Source organism: Amblyomma americanum, chromosome 1 (assembly GCF_052857255.1).
Source record: "Amblyomma americanum isolate KBUSLIRL-KWMA chromosome 1, ASM5285725v1, whole genome shotgun sequence".
NCBI lineage: Eukaryota > Metazoa > Arthropoda > Arachnida > Ixodida > Ixodidae > Amblyomma > Amblyomma americanum.
This window is the reverse complement of record NC_135497.1, coordinates 236,381,806-236,399,752: the sequence shown is the minus strand read 5'-3', so window position 1 is coordinate 236,399,752 and position 17,947 is coordinate 236,381,806. Positions and strand designations below refer to the sequence as shown.

The 17,947-nt window shown below is 47.7% G+C and overlaps 1 protein-coding gene across 1 annotated transcript; it reads right to left on the bottom strand.

Annotated features, from left to right (window-relative positions):
- Positions 1–7,355: 7,355 nt before the first annotated feature.
- Positions 7,356–14,217, bottom strand: LOC144116181 (uncharacterized). Its single transcript, XM_077650904.1, has 3 exons — positions 14,127–14,217; positions 8,134–8,282; positions 7,356–7,937 (listed from the first exon to the last, which is right to left on the bottom strand). Exons 1-3 carry the CDS (start codon positions 14,215–14,217, stop codon positions 7,356–7,358), a joined length of 822 nt encoding a protein of 273 aa, XP_077507030.1.
- Positions 14,218–17,947: the final 3,730 nt, after the last annotated feature.

The window sequence follows — 17,947 nt, the reverse complement described above, 5'->3', positions numbered from 1 at the left end:
CGGCTCAGTGTAGGACCCCACCAAATACTCGTCATGCGTTCTCCCGAAAATATGCGCGAAACCACCTTAGATGCCGCTCACTTCGATATCTTCTGCTCGGCGGGAGGGCAGTCCAGCACGTCTGCAACACGGTGCTGCAGTGCTTCTGGTGGCTGAATACTTCGAGAACCGCTTCCAACCCGTCAGTGTCGTAAGGGTCCCTTGCACACTGCACAGTGCCGTGCAGGTCTGATACCACCCTGTGCGGAAGACGCTGGAGATCTCCGCAGACAGGGTGGTGGATACTTATGTCCGCATATATCATAAGTTATATCCCTGTCACTTAACGCAAACGCAGTGTTGGCTTCTGCCGACCTTTACTTTGCATACCGAGATACCGCTGTGGCTATTGTTCTTTTCAGGGTTTCAATAAATGCGCGAAGCTCTCAGGATGCTATTGTTAGAAGGCGCGGCGTGTTCTGCTGCAGCGACCTACACGAGAGCGAGATTTCGGATTTTGCAAATTTATAAAAAAAATACGTTCGGTCATCCGCCGGTACATTAATTTGAAGACCTTTTGAAATGAAAAAAATCCAATTTCTGAGCTGTTTTGCACAAGACGAAAACCATGTGTTACAAGTATTTCTCGTCCGAATATCATGCTTTTTTAACAACGTCAAGAGCGGACTGCTCATGCGCGCTTATTTCTAAATGTCTGGCCTAAAGGCGCGCAACTGTTCGGCGCATATTTACGAGAAACAACGTGCGCATGAGCGTAGTGCTGAAGAAATACTGCATATACCACCCAAACGAAGTAAGCCTGTTTGCCAGTTTCAATAATGCATGCAGCTCGAATTCTGCAGCCGCCCGACGCGCGATTCGAAAGGAAAGCAGAAAAAGTTACAAAACTCGGAGGTCCTCAGCGAGAAAAACGGTCTTCAAAGGACGGAAAAGTTACTTTAAGGCGGAGCCTTTCAGTTGCACCAAAGGTGACGAAATTCTTCTTAGAATTTCTTCTTATTGCGAAGTATAAGGGAAAATAAACGAGGAAGTGAGAAGACGGGTTGGTAAAAGCCATCGAAAGAAGCACAAAGCTGTCCGGCCGCTAACTAAGGAAGATATAGTATGCAGGAAAGGAGACACAGAGAAAACGCAAAGGAAAAGAAGCAGTGAAAACGAAATGCATCGGACCAAAATACATGCGCTTTCGAAAAGCTCGCCGGCAAAGCAACCTTTCCACTGCACGTATCTAGTCGAAAAAGCCCAAATTTGTTGGGCCACAGGGCCGAGCGTAACCGCGTTTTCGAAATTCTGAAAACTGGTATCGATATTGCTTACGGTGGGCTACACGCCCCTCAATAATTAAGGAGCGTAACAGTAACAGTTAGGAAGGAAGCTATTCAATATTAGTTAACCAGTCTGCTAGTTAGCACGCCTTAGCTTCATTCTGAAGTACTACACCGCTGACAATGCTATGTCGAAAAAATGGATTGTGTAAACTATTAGTTACGCACCCTGTATAAGTTCAATTGAGCCCATTGCGCTTTATCTCGACGAGACACACGGACGCTGGCAAAAAAAAATAAAGAAATAAACGTTATATATCGGACAATGTTCAAAGAGCAGAGTAGACGACACTCTCGCAAAAGCGCGGTGGACTGCTGCCAATCGGGCGCCGCAAAATCCTGCGCCTGAGGATTGCATAGTGCTCCTCGATTGGAACATCCTTTAGTTTTATATGACGTATAGCCGACCCGCCACATCGCAAGGCCTTAGCATGGCGGGGCAGGGCACGGCCGTGAAACTGACGTGGACGTGACCCACCAGTAAAACACATTGTTCAGTGTGCCACCTGAGGGCATAGCAGGAGATAAGATGCCGGGCGTGGTGGATGGACCACCAAACTTCAGTGTATGAGGCATTTACAGGACTAACAGAGGCTAGGCGGCCAGCTTTCTCATTAACTCCGATGAAAACACGTGAAGGTTTCCACTGATTGAACAATGCTTACTCGAGGACGTTGATTTCAATGACAGAGGCGGAAATGCTGCACACTATATTTAAATATGCGCGTACCGCGCTTCCAACGGACGATAGAGAGCAGTGGAGGACTCACAGGAAATGATCCCGACAGATCCTCGAGAACACATTTGAGGGCATGCGATATCTGCGCCAACTCCGCTGTTGCAATAGAGACAATATATTCTCTATATAGAGATAATATAGAGAATTTATTCGCACGTGAAGTATGAACACTCTTACATATTCAGAAATCTGATGAGGACGGTGATGATCAGGCAGACCAACCATCGGCTACCGTGAATGCTTCCGCCGCGATTAGTTACATCGCGTCCTTAAAGGGGCCATGACATGGTCGTTCTTCATATTGCAGTTTTGGGCTTCAGTAACTAATGCAAGAGCTTATGATTCAATTTCAGAAATTTGGCTGCCCTGGACGCACTGCATATTCCAAAAAATGCGGTCGAAATTGAGACCGGGAAACTCCTCCATGGAGGAAAAAAAAAAAAAACAGCAGGGAGCGCGACGCCAAGCGGCCAGCCTTCGCAAGCCAAGCTCTCTCGAAGTCGCTCCCTCCGCCGTTTTTTCGCTCTCCCAGTCAGTCCTTAGTATTTTGGTGTTGGTATGCTTTAGTGCGTGCGTCTGCGCGGCCCGTGGCGTCTACAGCAAGGGGGTTGATCTACAGTCAGTTTGCCACGCTAGTCCGCACATGCGCGCGCCCAGCGGCGCTAGATATCACCGCACGCTATCACGTGGCGCGGTCACGGGGGACCGACTCTCTTCTTTTTAATGCATTTTTACTTTTTACGACTAGGATTCAAGTCTCTCGCGGATGCTCCCTCCTCAGTTTTTTTTTTTTCCTCCATGGACTCCTCCCAACGGCAGCGACCGTCATATTGAATGCTCTAACCACTCAGCCACCGCGGCGGCCAGAACCGTTATCTCTCGTGGCTAATGATCAGGCGGATTTATGAGGCCCAGAAATTCGCTAGGATAGGTTTTTGCGCCTCGCAGAATATAGAAGGTAATTAAAAATGACCGCGAGAGGCATTTGTCCTCTGGTAGATTTAATTCGGCTGATCGTGATAATGACGCCGACGATGAGGTCTCTGTTGACCAGCTGTGCATTCTAACAAGTGCGACAAAATTGGTAACTCCGTCTAAATGTGGCCATTGAGGTTAGAAAGGTTTCCTGAAAAAAAAAACTGCCGTGTTACGTTATTTCGCCGTGCCTTTCGAGTCGCACTTCGTTAAGGAGAAATTCGTACTGCACGGTTTCTTCAAAGTATATAGCACGGATGTTTTAAACGCGTCGTCCGGCCTCTGCAACATCCCTCAAATTAAACTCTAGGCTTACCCGCACGTTTCGCCTCTTTTGAAAGCACCAAATAGCTGCGTACCTTATGGCCGGACTCTCCGTTACCAGTGGGTTAAAGCATATTGTTATTGTCTTTTTGTTTATAACCGCGACATCCGCAACAATTAACATCAAGAACATTTTCGCCAAGCGCAAGTAGGTCCATTAAGGGGCGTTTCTCAGCTTCCAGGAATTTCAATATTATTTTACCAGCAGCTGTTAGTCTACACCTTTATTTTTTCTTTGCTATTGCATCTGTAAAATCTGGAATGTAGGCGTAGTATAAAATCAGTCACTGCAGCAGTGCGCGGTGCCTTTCAGACGGTTGCATCTTCTGCGCATCGAACGTGGGGTCTAGAAGAAAAAAAGACCACCTTTTCTCTGAGTGCAAATCCAGCGGTAGCCAACGCCTAGATGTCCGCTTTGTGGCGTAGGTTGATAAAACTGCCTTCTGGTAGTCTCCGTTCTGCTTTGGCACAATTCTGCAATTTGAGGCATTGCTGCAGTCTTAGTTGGGTAATGCCACCAGCACTGAGAGTGGTATAGCCTGCTCTACACTGCACAAGAGAAAAAAATACGCCATGTTGCGCATTGCGTAAAACGGGTGATACGTGTCGCTTAGGTTGTTGCAAAGTAGCAAAAATTTGCTAATCCAGTCTCTCTCTAGGTTTACAATGACGTGTTGCGGGCGGTAATACACATTAAGTAACTTATTTTGCATTCCATTAAGAGCCATAATTCGACTTTGTGTAAAGCCCACCTAACATACGTGCTTCTAGTAAGTGGAACGTCTTTGCTAGTGCATGCTTTAACGAGGCATCAGACATGCAGCTGCGGGCGCAAATTTCTCGTCTGAGCGCCGCTGGGTAACAAGCGTGAAGGCAGAGCTGAAAGGCTGAGACGGACAGCACGCAGTGCGTTCGACGAGTGCCGAGAAAAGTGGCGCAACCCGTATATTCCTTCTACAACTGGTCAAGCGCTTGTTTGCTAAGTTTTATAGCGGCTCAGACGTCGTTTTGCGCTCACAAGAAATACACATTTCAGGTATGAAATTGTGTAATCACCTGACCAAGTAATGCTTAAGTAGCAAACCGTTCGTAACCTGGCCTTTAGTTCTGGGTCCTTCACTTCTATGATATTACAATGGGATACACCTCGAGCACGAAGAGGAAAATGCCCCTCGAAGGAGCCTCTCCAGCCAATGACGTCAAGAGTTATCAATTATAGATCAGCTGTAAAACCCTCATTCCTGTGATTAGGGGTGATAGTCACCTTTGCTTAACTTAGACTTTAAAGTTCCTATACTTAAAGTATTGTGCCATGAACCTGTGAATTTGGTAGGTTTTCACTACGTTCAGATATGTGCTCACTTGATTTTGCTTCTTTCCATGACCAGATAGTGACGGTCAGTTATTAGACCGGGGATCTGAGTTGTGACTACTCATTGGTCCGGAGCATATAACACGCACTACATCACTGTAATCTCAGTGCTGTACATCTTATGCGAACATTGAGAAACCTGAAGTAAAGACACAGTACATAAAAATTGCAAAGTGTGCAATGTTTTCTGACTTCAACTTCGAGGCACAACATGAGCAGAGAATGTCAGTATAGCAGTTACACCCGGACGCGGCAAAGTGCACTGCAATGATATTTTGTCTAGTTAGTGCTATGCCTGTTATTAGAAGAATTTATTTCTGATCGGCGTTAAGAGTGGCACGCTAGAGTTTTTCTCTTGTTACTCAAGTGTAGCCAAGCATCTTGTTTCGGATATTGCTTTGTCTATTAGCATTCCTCGTTTAGTGGCTTGCACAGCAAACTCGTGTCTGTGGTGACGGCAAGCACTGCCTCTCGTTTGCTGCTTGTTCCTTACTCTCGCGATTGCTGTGATGTGCATTTAACCGGAGCTGTGCAGTCACCCCGTATTGCATAATGGTACTTGTGAGCGCTAGTCGGTTCATTTCGCCGGAAAAGGTACCCCGCAAAAAAGACAGGACTAAAGCAGCGGACAGGCAAAGGCGCTTACTTATGACTGATGATTTTATTGCTATGATGGCGTAATATATTGGAGAACATAAGCACAATCAACACGTTTCATTGCATCGCTGATTGAATACGTCAACAAAAGGAAGGAAGGAAAAGGTAAAACCAGCACTTGTCACTCTGCCACTCAGATAGTCAATTTTTTTTTTTGAATGAGTGCAAAAGATGGTTTGCTCACGCACTTGTCTTGCTTTTGATGATCAGGGACGCTTCGACTAATTCCCGCGTGCGCTGATCTTTATGCTTGTACAAAATGGTTCTCCTGCTGAAAGCTGTGGTGGATTTGCACTCAAGCCAATGTAAAGCAGAATTGGTTTTGAGGGGTGGGGGGTGCCACAAAATGTGGCACTGTCCCCTTTGACTGCAGATTTAATTTTTTTCTTTGCTGTCCCGTCTTTTCTTTCTCCTTGTCTTGAACAACACTGTGTTGTGTTCCTTGCTGTCATGAATTACTAACTAGCCCTATCGGCTAAGCGCGCGAGTTACATTTCTTGTTCCTCGGTACCTTTTATGTGTTCGTCCGCTCATCCTTCAAGACTCGTTGCCCTCCTGGCTTCTGCTCTTTGCCGCGCGCGTTCTCTGGCTTAGTGCATCCGCCTGAAGTAGCTTCCTGGCGGGATAAAGGCCCTCCTATGGTGTTCTCAATCGTCGCTTCACACTAGCACAAAAATCATGAGGACCCTCATCTCCAAGTGGCAGCGCCAAGCACGTTTCAGCAGTGAAGCTCTGTACATGCAGCTTCAGCGCCTCGACAAAACCATGCATGAAGTGGCGCGAGCTTTCTGTGCTCGCTGACATAGCCTCAGAAGACATATTGCAGCATGAGCTCTGCAGACTGCGTGCCATCACACGTAAACAGCGCTTTAGCATCAGCAACCGGGTGTACACGCTCGGAAATGAGGAGCTACAGGACAAAGTGATTCGCCATCTCAGCTTGGGCCCGAAATTCGCGATGCAAACAACAAATTTATCCCCTTTGACCAGGCTCCCCACTCCCACAAGGCCTATCCCCTTCGACTGCTTGCACGAAATCGCAGGGGGTGACAGGTGAAAGGAGAATAACCACGGCTTAATGTATCCGGGATTAACCACAGCGTAGTGAAAACTGGTCGACACCATTGGCTGGAGGGTCTCCTTTGAGGGGCGTATGCAACTTCATTATTGAGTTGTATCCTACGAATATATATTAACTTCCTGGAACACTGCATCCTTCTCGCAGATGGTTGAAGCTTCCTCTGCACGCTGAAGACATGTTTAAATGCTCTTACATGATCGCATGACCACATTATCTTTTGAATCCCAGCTTTCCGTACGGTCGCAGAAACGCATCCACCAAGGCAACCTGAATGTGCGGGAGACAGCTCAAGCAATGTAACGGGGAATATATGTTCTGAAAAGGAGGTTTACTTGTGAGATTTGTGTGTGGCTATCACTCGTTGGTGTATGGTGTTTAGAAAAGGGCGATCCAACAGAGACGAAAAGTTCGAATATACGTACTTCATTAGGCACCACCATAAGGCGTCAAGTGCCACGGAAAAACGCAAAGTAGAACACGAAAACGAGAAAAATAATCTAAAATCAGGAGTTAAGTATGAACTGCGATTGTGCGAGCGCAATAAACAAGCGTTTGTCGCTGTCAATCAACAAGTCCTGGTTTCTCTTCGAAACCAAGGTCAGCGGAAACTGCGTCGCATTATGCGGCATTACGTCACCAGCCCGCCATAGTCCATGCTCGGGAGCCAGGAAAAGGCGAGAGCTGTGCTGTTCGTACCAGTGTCGCAATGTCCTGCACAGTAGGCTCTTCTCACATGGCCTGCAGCTCCACAGGTTTAGGTGGCCTTCCATACCCTTGACCGCACTGTACAGCAGGGGCACGTAGGTGAGGTGCAGTAGCCAAATGTAGCGCCACTGCTGACCCGGCAGGTGGTCACCGGAGTGGCCTTGTGCTACTGCCGGCTCATTTCAGCAGCTGCGCTCCTGTGCCATTCTTCTTGGACTTGCTGCTGCCTTGGTGACTGGCTGCTGGCTTCTTCGCAGTGACCGTGGCGGATAAGAAGTGGCGGATGCGGCAGAGCGATGACACGAGGAAGGAGGCCACGATAAACCACTCCAAGTACAGGAGCACCGCTTTGCAGGCACACTCGGCAGCCATGTGTGCAAACTGGAAAGACAGGCAGAAGGCGCCAGATGCCAATGGCGAGAGCGTATCACAGATGGTGCTCAGCCAGCCGCCCAGGAGCTCGCACAGCTTGCGCTTGAATGGGCACAACATTGAGCCAATCAGCGGCGTACACATGGGTGACCCGAGGCAGGCCTGGCGTGTGAAGCAGGCGGTGACTCCGGCAGCGCTTATGAAAACGGCGATATCGGGAACATCTGCGCTGTGCACAAGCTGCTTGGGCCACAGAGGAACAAGGCTGAGGAACTCGAAGGGCGAACGGGTGACGTCGTTGCCCACCATCCGCGCTGCGCGCTGCACGCTCTTGCGTATATTGTGCAGCCGGAGGTTGCACTGCAGTTGCCCGGCCATGAACGTTACCTGCGGCGGTGATAGACACCTACGTTAATGATGGCCAACGCATCGCGGGCACACACACACATCCTGCTCAGTTAGGGATCCCAGTGCGCATAGGAAACGGGGCCGGGGCTCGTGATAAGCGAGGGAACATACAGGCGAGGTAGGCAGCCTCGAAAGTCAACTCCTATACGTCTAGATGGCAGCGGCTTCCACTCACCAGCAAGCGCGTCGGCTTGGAGCCTCGCAGGTCCTCTGATGGAAGCTCAGCGGCGCAAGAGGTGTCGGCACGCGTCCGCATTCGGTGGCTGCTGTCTCGCCTCTCGCGTGCACCACTGCGCTTCTTTGTTCTCTGTTTCTTCTGGTGTGCTTCCCTCGCAGCAATGAACCATGAGCACAGAAGAAAAAAAAGGCAATAGCAATGTCTTGACGCCTAACAACCAATAGCCACGAACACGATTTAATATCATTCGCAATAAACCAGAGCCAATAAACACTAAACATAACAACGTCCCTCTGTAAATTGCAAACTGGCATAATAAGAGAAGAATGTGCTATTATTTAGATACTATGCATGGGTGTTTCAGGGAAGCCCACCACGAATTTTTATAATTAGGGTTTTGAGGTAAAGATAAGTTTTTCACAGCATATATAGTAATGTCAGTGTTAGCGGAAGTCAGAAAGCAGACACTGGTTAACTGAATTCTAATCGTCAACTTACCGGTTGGTAAGAGCTGACTATTACAGGTGCCTGACCGCCATTAGCGACTTGTAGCCGGCTGTGTGTGATACCCATATCACTGCATAGAACTTCGAAAACGCAATAGTTGCTTCTGAATCTTCATTATGTATAGCGTCATTCGAAAACCGCGCGCCTGCGGGGAGCGCAAAACGACGTCCATCAAATCGGGACACTCCGTCACGCACGTACCACGCGACATTCTATGCCACGCCCGTGCTGGAGCAGCGAATGACGAGCAGCGGGAGCTACACAGCGCGATTTTCTAGGATACTATAAGAGCGCCTGTTTTCCTCTCCACGTGGCTGGCCACGCTTCACTCAATGCAGCTGTACTGAAACACTTCCGATCCTTTGCGGACCAACGAAAGGATAAGTTGCAAAATCATAGTTCGTCCGCTACGACGCACCACACAAGCTAGCAAAATGAGTTTAAAGGGCATCCACGTTCGCTTAGGAGTTTTAGCTTCACTCGTATTGTGCACGGATAACGTGGAAGAAGTAACGATTCAAGAGAACGTGTTCGGGCGTTCAGTCGCGAGCATATTTGACTGTAGCGGTGACAGTTAAATGAATCACGTGACGAAGCACTGAATCACTTTACCACCATGCTGGCACAAAACCGTAGTCAGCAGCCTCATGGCTCCTCAACAGCTAAGGGACCCGCGGCTGGCCGCGGGGGTTATTCCGTCTAACTGATGATCTTGGGACCGAGACGCATGTGTGCTGTCACCCTCGCACAGGCCTCCAGCTTCGGACGTTGCATCCATCCTCATGCTACGTACTTCGTCGACCGCACCTGGGATTTGCCGAGAGAGAGCCCGAAGACAGCTGCTGTTGAAATTTTCCACGCGTCATGTGGCACATATGTCCACATGCCGGGTTATGCAGGAAGCGGAAGGCGAACGGTAGTTAAATAACATGCAGATGCTGTGGAAATAAGACAGCGCATTCCTTAGGTAAGTTCAGGCGAAGGATTAAAGGGTCTCTGTGAACTTTTTCTTTTTAGGAAAGTATATTATCTGGATATTTGTGGCTATTGTGACGCTTATCCGGCGGCAGAAGACGAATTCATTGCTGAGCAAGCCGCATTTAAAAGTTCTCACCACTCAGTTCAAACGCGCGACCTCAATACCCAAAGAATTCAGCTATCACAGCCTTGCGGTGGATGGCGCCGTAGCCTGGCCTTGGGGATCTACGCACTAAAAAAATAGCTGTGGTTCAACCCGGCTGTACCTATTAAGACGAGCGAAAGCTCTGTTAAGCATGGCTAGACATGGTTTAGCTTCGATTAAACTTTATTGCTTATGAATGGTCTGGCTTGCACGGCGACGATACTTCGTCGAAGCACTAGTTCCGTCCCGTTGCTGATCCATGGCCTTCGTGTGGAGGTAAGCACACGCCACGCGCTTTTATACAGAGAACTGGGCGTCAGCCGATTTCCAGCAGTTGCGCGAATGCCGGCACCTCCCCATGCGCAGCTGTGGCGAGGCACAGCGAGTCACGTGACATGGCGCCAGAGCCAAGTCTTCGATCCTCCTGGTTTGAAGGTCAAATTTCATAGCCACATGACCTTCAGCTTTGTACGGGAGGAGTAGACTTTTCGCTCTGAAACTGTCTCGACGTCGCTGCAGTTGCCTTGATAAAACCGTCGATGATGGTGGCGCCGGTATTAAATTTGTTCTTTTTTAGCTTAAGAAAGCTCCGTTCTCGGTGAGAGTAGTCTATTTGTGATTGGAAAGGTGCGCCCTTGCTGTGCGTGCCAAGTTCAGTATGTCCTCTGCGTCCCTTTAGTAACTTCGAACGGCTGAAGCATACATTACGTTGGAGAGAAAAAGAAGCACGCGAACAAAAGGTTGCCTTGGGCAGACGGTGCGATGTTAATATGCGGCTTTGTGCAGGGGCTGCTAGCGCGTGCCTTTGCCAGATGGTCAGCAATTTTTGTGAGCACAGCTGAGAGGCGGCGAGCTGGGCGCGGTCGGACGCCGTTCTCTTCTCCCTCACTTCCTGGCTTGGCTTTACCCATCAGTGCCACAAGATCATGTGTGAAGGATCGGCTAAGGCATGGGACCCCACGACAGCCGTGGTATATATGTATAGAAGAAAAACGGAAAGATCGGAGACGCTCGATAGAGGGCAGACGCGCATGAAGACGAACAATACAGAAAGCGTCCTGAACGCGGTCATCATCATCAGCCTGACTACACCTACTGCAGGACAAAGGCGTCTCCCATGTCTTTCTAATTGACCTCTAAATATTCTTCGATGTCTTTCTAATTTAAGGATGTAATTAACCCGCTTTTGTTCCCTCACCCACTCGGCCCGCTTCCGTTCTCTTAACGTTGCACCTATCATTTTCCTTTCGACGGCTCGCTGCGCTGTCCTTAACTTAAGCTGAACCCTTTTCGTTAGCCTCCACGTTTCTGCCCCGTACGCGAGTACAGGTAATTTGCAGCTGTTGTACACTTTGTGCACTTTTCTGAACGCGGTATAGACACTTGAGTTCCCCGTGCAAACAATGATGGCGATAACGCCAGTTTAACCTTTTCTGAAGTGCTGACATAACGAGTTCACAGATCTTACAGAGACTCTATGAAGCGCTCATATTGCCGCATTCCTCTTTTTCTCCAAATTTCTCGCCATCATTTCGTGGATCATTTCACGTACGGATGGTCCACTTTGCGGCACCGTAGGTTTATGAAGCCGCGCATCATCGACCGGTCGCATTGCTTAAAAGCAGAACACCGCAGATTCACTGCTTCGTTTTCAAAAATTTGATTGAAAAAGCGGGACACATTCACGCACGACATTATCGATGACTGCGCGAGTTAAATGTACTGTACCGGACCTGCCTTTGATGCCTCAAGTTCGATCGGCTAGCAGCGACAATAAAAGGTGGAAACAGATGCAAGTTGAGCGGACGGGGCATCATAGTGCCTCTAAAGAACATCTCTAATTTGACTGAACATCGCTCTCGTTAGGAGCCTCTAGGGGGAATTACGTTATTGAGGACGGGGACGGCATATCTGGTGCAGGCCTTTGAGAAGCCTTTGAGCCCATCGTTTCGCTAACAAGTTTTACACCAATCCGTAATTATAAATATTTAAGAGATGCATTGCAAGGTGTGTACCGTGCCTTTATCGTAAGGAAGCATAATTGGCGTTAGTTTATCAGTAAACGATGATTCCGTGCAGTGTGCACGTAAGCTTTCGTAAGATGTCGTAAGCTTTAATTCAAGCTCTAAAATTATACTTGCTATGCGTTCGTTCTCGAGCAAGCGACTTGAAGAAAGGAAAAGAGTTTTGAGTACAGAAGCATGCAAGAAGCCGCTTGGCATTGCAAATATGTTTTCAAGTGCACTGCTTGTTCCTCCGTGGTAAGTATTCATTTAAGAGCCTCATCGAATGTCTTGCGTTCTTCTCTACATTAATGAGATAGCATTTAGGTTTGCGTGATGCAATTCCAGCTTCTCGGTCACGAAATTCTCTTATTGGTCGAGAGAGGTCACGTGACCTTGCGGTGCCATTATGACCTGGCGAGCAGGTTTTGAACTACGTACCCCGTGGCACGTGGCAATGATATTAATTCAAATAAATGCAATGCTATGGTCACCTTCTCAGCGTGACGCTACGCATGAGCCTTACGGGAGCTCGGGAAGAGCAACCTGGGCCTCACAAGCCGTGTTTGAAACAGCCACCGGTCGGGGCAGTGGCGCACCGCTTAACCGCTCCACCAATGCGCCAGTTGTGGTATGAGGAGCCCGGCGACCTCTGAAGATGATTGAGAGAGTCTTGACGTCATCAAAACCGCTTGACCACCTATGGAATATTCCTAGGGCACCCCCAAATTTGAAAGTCTGAGGACCCAAATAATTTCAAAGGACCCCCAGAATTTTGGAAGTAGGTTTAGCCCAGAAAATGGGCGAAGTTGTCGGGTTAGTGTAATCCCATATGATAATCTAATGGAAGGTGCTCGGACATTCTAGAAGGCGATTACTCATGCATACCATATAAGGGCAATGGAGACGGTTTCAATCATTAGGCACTCATTGTAGAAGGCCACAGCAGGGAACCTAAATTATATCGTTTTTTATAACGCTGCTCATTTTATAACGTGGCCGAGTCCTTTTCCCATTCCCTCGATCGACCTGCGAAGAAACATCCGGACCGCCCTGGCGTGGTTGGTACCATCAGTGCCATCGTGTGATTGGACATCGTTCTTCGAACTCTATTCCCCGGCTAGGAATCTGGGGAATACGAAGAGCATTTAAGGAGCTTCTGGTTTGATACCAGGGGAAAGCCCCCCTTCTTGAGAGGTATCAGAGACTCCCAAGTCCTGAGAAGCTCTCATTACTGAGAAGCACTGTCAGTTGCTCGTGCTTGTACATAATGTAAATAGTCCTTGTATAAAGTTTTCCAAGTTTTCTTCCTCCGATCGTCCTCGTCTCTTCTCCGGCCCAGTCACGCCACCTGAATTCCAATAACACCACCGGCCAGCGGTGGCAGGTGGCGTGCGAAGAGCTGCGCTCAAATTTTGCATTACCATGTATTGTTATCGTCTGCCAAATTTTTTAGGGACGTGGCTAAAAAGGCTCTCGAGTCTGTTTTCTTTTCGTTGCTTGCTGCGCTGTTCTCTACATTTCAGAAACAATTTTTCGTTATTATACTGAGTGCATCGAGTACATTAGTAGGTGGTACCTCACAACTGAGAGCTGCTCCAAATATCAGGGTTTCATTGCGTGTTACTGAGCGAAGATGAAAACTATAAAACTGGCTTCAATCTTAGTTTGTTTCTTATGTCCTGGCGTGTGGAACACTTTCTCGAAATCAGTACGATTTCTTAGAGCAGAATCGCTTAACTAAATACGCAGTTATTTAATTTCTTTTTTAAAATATGCAACCAGTGGTTCATACCGACTGCTGTGGACCCCTTCAATCTGTAAATGTGACAATCGATGCTTATTTATTTGATCTTATGCCCTGCCTTCCAGAACGCTCAGACGACCCGCATTTTGTTTATAGCCCTATTTAGATAGATATATCACGGGCTGCAGCAGGATAAATATTAGCTGGTGGGGGAGAATTTCACGGTTCAACGCAACTTGGTAATTTGTTTATTAGTTTAGGCACACGCGTCGACTTCGATTTATCTGATTATTGAGCGTTTGGTTTTGGAAGTGCGGGCTGAAAAAAAAAAAAACCGAGACAAGCTTTCTCGCAAAAAATAATGTGTACCACGTCGCATTTTTTTAATACTTTGTTAAGTCCGTATATCACAAGTTTTTATCCTTTGGACGCCCTTGATAGTACGGCTCTCGCCACCTCGTCGTGAAGCCGCTACATGCAGCCTATACGTGCCAGAGCAGGGAAAAGGCGTTCGTGGCGCTCGTCCTATACATATACACCATTTGGGAAACGCTTAGTGCAGCCGGCACTTCTGACATCGTGGGCAGCTTCTCAAGTTCTGGTGACGTACCTCCCACTCGCATGATCACCTCGTGTAAAGCAGGAGCACGCAGGTGACGTGCAACAGCCAAAGGCAGAGTCCCAGCTGAGCGAACAGGCATGGCGCGTACCAGCTGGCCATATGCAGAAAAATCCTTTCAGCAGGTTTGCACCAGTGCCTGGCTTCTCTCCTTTGATGCTCAGGCCATTGTTTTGCGCTGATAAGGCTTTGATCAACGCAGCGCCTTCCTACGCTAGCCAAGGTTGACACGGTGCAGAGTTGACTGCTTCGTTTGATCTGATGCACGCTGCTATAGTGATTCATGGCGGCATATTTACCTATATGGGGTAAAAGCTGCAGCAGGACACCCTGTCAGCCAAGTCCATCCTGCAACCGGTGTGCTCACCTAAAGGGGGCTGGCCGTAGCTATTGCACGGTCTCCCCTTGCACGAAGACCGATCAAGCATTGCGCGGTGTGCAGGGCCGCGGCCAGCTGTAAACAGGAACCTTTCACGTGCCTTCCAAGGCTGACATGTTTCAAGCAAAACCGAGCAAAATGGCGACGTTCTTCGACGACATCATCGCGGTGTGCTGCAGCCTTGGCGCATGTGGCTCCCTCAGACATCGCTTGCAGATGCACAACACCCGCTCAGCCAAGTGTTTTACCTGCGGTGGAGGCAGACCTCAGTTGTTTAGGAAGCTATTAATACCGCAACCACAGGCCTGCCATTCTTCGCGCCTAATTTGAATCTCAGTCTGCAAGCCCACAGTTGCAGATGCTCGCGTGAAAAACGTGTCCATTTATGTACGCTATAGATGCCTACTTCTCCGGTTCTCGCGTGCACGAGCACACTTCTTGTTTCTTTCTGTTGGTCCAGCTCTTGCCTCGCGAGCTTGGAATGTACCGACAAAAGGCATTACTTGATGCTTCAATGGAGAAATAAGGAAAATGAGTTGCAGTTGAAGAAGACAGATTTGACATTGTGAGAAAAAAGGAGTAAAGGAAGAAATAAAAAATAAATGGAAACTTGTTAAACAAGTGAAATCAAAACCTTATAAAAAAATTTGGTGTGCATCGCTGATTCCTCATGAAATTGCTGAAAGACGCAAATACTGATGAACCAAAAAAAACAGTGCGAAAATTACTCACGAGACGGCAGGCCGGATAGCAAAAACCCGAGTTTCCTTTATGATGCCTCTTTTCGTGCATTACCTTTTGATGTGTAACGTACCAGCCATGACTGGTTGAACCAATGCTGAATGAAGAGGTTTATTGAGTAGAAGCACTGAAGTGGCAACGTCGGATTCTAAAGTAAATCAGCTAGAAATCGGATATTGCTCCTGCTTTGTCATGTAAAGTCTCAGGATAAATGCCGTATATCCTTCAACAGAGACGTGCACGATCACTGAATTCTGTAATTTCTTACGAATGGGGTCTTAACACTGAACGTGGGAAAATGCTTGAAATATCAGGGTAAGAACGGAGCAACGAGTGGCGTAAATTAAAACGATAAATGCATCTTTAAGAGGCATAAAGAGAGCAGCATTAGTGAGAGAACGAACTCAACTTTTGATATCCTAGCTGAAATTAAGAGCAAAAAACAGACTTTTGCAAGGCCCACCATGTTATTATCAGGTCACTACTGGCTATACTGTCACCGCGAGAGTGTCGATGCGAATGGAAGGGAACCGTTATCTCTGGTGGCTGATGATCAGGTGGATTAAGGAAGCCGGGAAATTTGCTAGGATACAGTTTTGCACCGCGCAGAAAACAGAAGGTAGTTAAATATCGCCTCTAGAGGCATTTGTCCTCTAGTGGATTTAACTCGGTTCATCGTGATAATGACGCTGACGATGAGATCTCTGTTGACCTGCTGTGCATTCCAACAAGTGCGACAAAACTGCTAAGCCAGTCTAAATGTGACCATTAAGGTTAGAGAGCTTGCGTGAAAAAAATTGTCGTGTTACGTTATTTCGCCGTGCCTTTCGAGTCGCACTTCGTTAAGGAGAAATTCGTACTGCACGCGTTCTTGAAAGTATATAGCACGGATGTTTTAAACGCGTCGTCCGGCCTTTGCAACATCCCTGAAATTAAACTCTAGGCTTACCCGCACGTTTCGCCTCTTTTGAAAGCACTAAATAGCTGCGTACCTTATGGCCGGACTCTCCATTATCAGTGGGTTAATTCATATCGTTTTTGACTCTTTTTGTTTATAACCGCGACACCCGCACAAATAACATCAAGGAAATTTTCCCCAAGCGCAAGCAGGTTCATTAAGGGGCGTTTCTCAGCTTCCAGGAATTTCACAATTATTTTACCAGCAGCTGTTAGTCTAAACCTTTATTTTTCTTTGCTGTTGCATCGGTAAAGTCTGAAACGTAGGCGTAGTATAAAATCAGTCACTGCAGCAGTGCGCGGTGCCTTTCAGACGGTTGCATCTCCTGCGCATCGAACGTGAGGTCTAGACAAAAAAAAAGACACCACCTTTTCTATGAGTGCAAAGCAAATTCAGCGGTAGGCAACGCCTAGATGTCCGCTTTCTGGCTTAGGCTGATAAAACCTCCTTCTTCTAGTCTCTGTTCTGCTTTGGCACAATTCTGCAATTTGAGGCATTGCTGCAGTCTTAGTTAGTTGGGTAATGCCGCTGGCACTGAGAGTGGTATACCCTGCTCTACACTACACAACAGAGAAAAATACGACATGTTCCGCATTGCGTAAAACGGGCGACACGTGTCGTTTAGGTTGTTGCAACGTAACAAAAATTTGCTAATCCAATCTCTCTGTTCGCATGCGGGAGGTGCGTGGTTCGACCTCCAGTGCCCGCCGCGACCCACCGGTGATACAAAGGGCACAAGCTTTCTCCTACATTGTGCTCGGCTTCTATAGGGTGAAAAGCTTGGGAAATGGGATTTTGACCCCACGTGCAGTAGAAGAAACAACCTTGTGTAATGGCGCTGTTTGGCCACAGAAGCTCTTGCGCCAAAAAAAAATAATCACCGCCACCAATCTCCATGTAGGTTTACAATATCGTGTTGCGGACGGTAGTCCACATTAAATTTTTTTTTTGCATTCCATCAAAAGCCATATTTCCGCTTTGTGTAAAGCCCAACTGACATACGTGGTTATAGTACCTCGAACGTCTTTGCCAGTGCGTGCTTTAAAGAGGCATCAGACATGCAGCGGCGGGCGCGAATTTCTCGTCAGAGTGCCGCTGTGTAACAAGGGTGAAGGCAGGGCTGATAGGCTGAGACGGACAGCACGCTTACGCCCAATGCGATGTGTGAGGAACCATCGGCGCCAACGAAGTACGTTCGACGAGTGCCGAGGAAAGAGGCGCAACCCGTATACTCTTTGTACAACTGGTCAAGCGCTTGTTTGCTAAGTTTTATAGCGCCTCAGACTTCGTTTTGCGCTCACAAGAAATACACATTTCAGGTATGAAATTGTGTAATCTCTTGACCATGTAATGCGCAAGTAGCAAACCGTTTGTCACCTGGCCTCTAGTCCAGCGTCCTTCACTTCCAGGATATTTCACTGGGGTACAACTAGAGAACGAAGAGGGAAATACCCTTCGAAGCAGCCTCTCTAGCCAAAGACGTCAAGAGTCTTATCATTTATAGATCAGCTGTAAAACCCTCATTCCTGTGATTAGGGGTGATAGTCACCTTTGCTTAGCTTAGACTTTAAACTTCCTATACTTAAAGTATTGTGCCATGAACCTGTGAATTTGGTAGGTTTTCACTACGTTCAGATATGTGCTCACGTGATTTTTCTTCTTTCCATGACCATATAGTGACGGTCAGTTATTAGACCGGGGATCTGAGTTGTGACTACTCATTGGTTCGGAGCA

What these genes read in the sequence shown, in the direction of transcription:
- LOC144116181 (XM_077650904.1), bottom strand. Translation starts at nt 14,217, where the DNA reads ATGCCTGTTCGCTCAGCTGGGACTCTGCCTTTGGCTGTTGCACGTCAC. An exon ending in GGTGATCATGCGAGTGGGAG is followed by an intron (nt 8,283 to 14,126) that starts GTACGTCACCAG and finishes CTGCGAGGGAAG; the next exon opens with CACACCAGAAGAAACAGAGA. An exon ending in CCAAGCCGACGCGCTTGCTG is followed by an intron (nt 7,938 to 8,133) that starts GTGAGTGGAAGC and finishes TCACCGCCGCAG; the next exon opens with GTAACGTTCATGGCCGGGCA.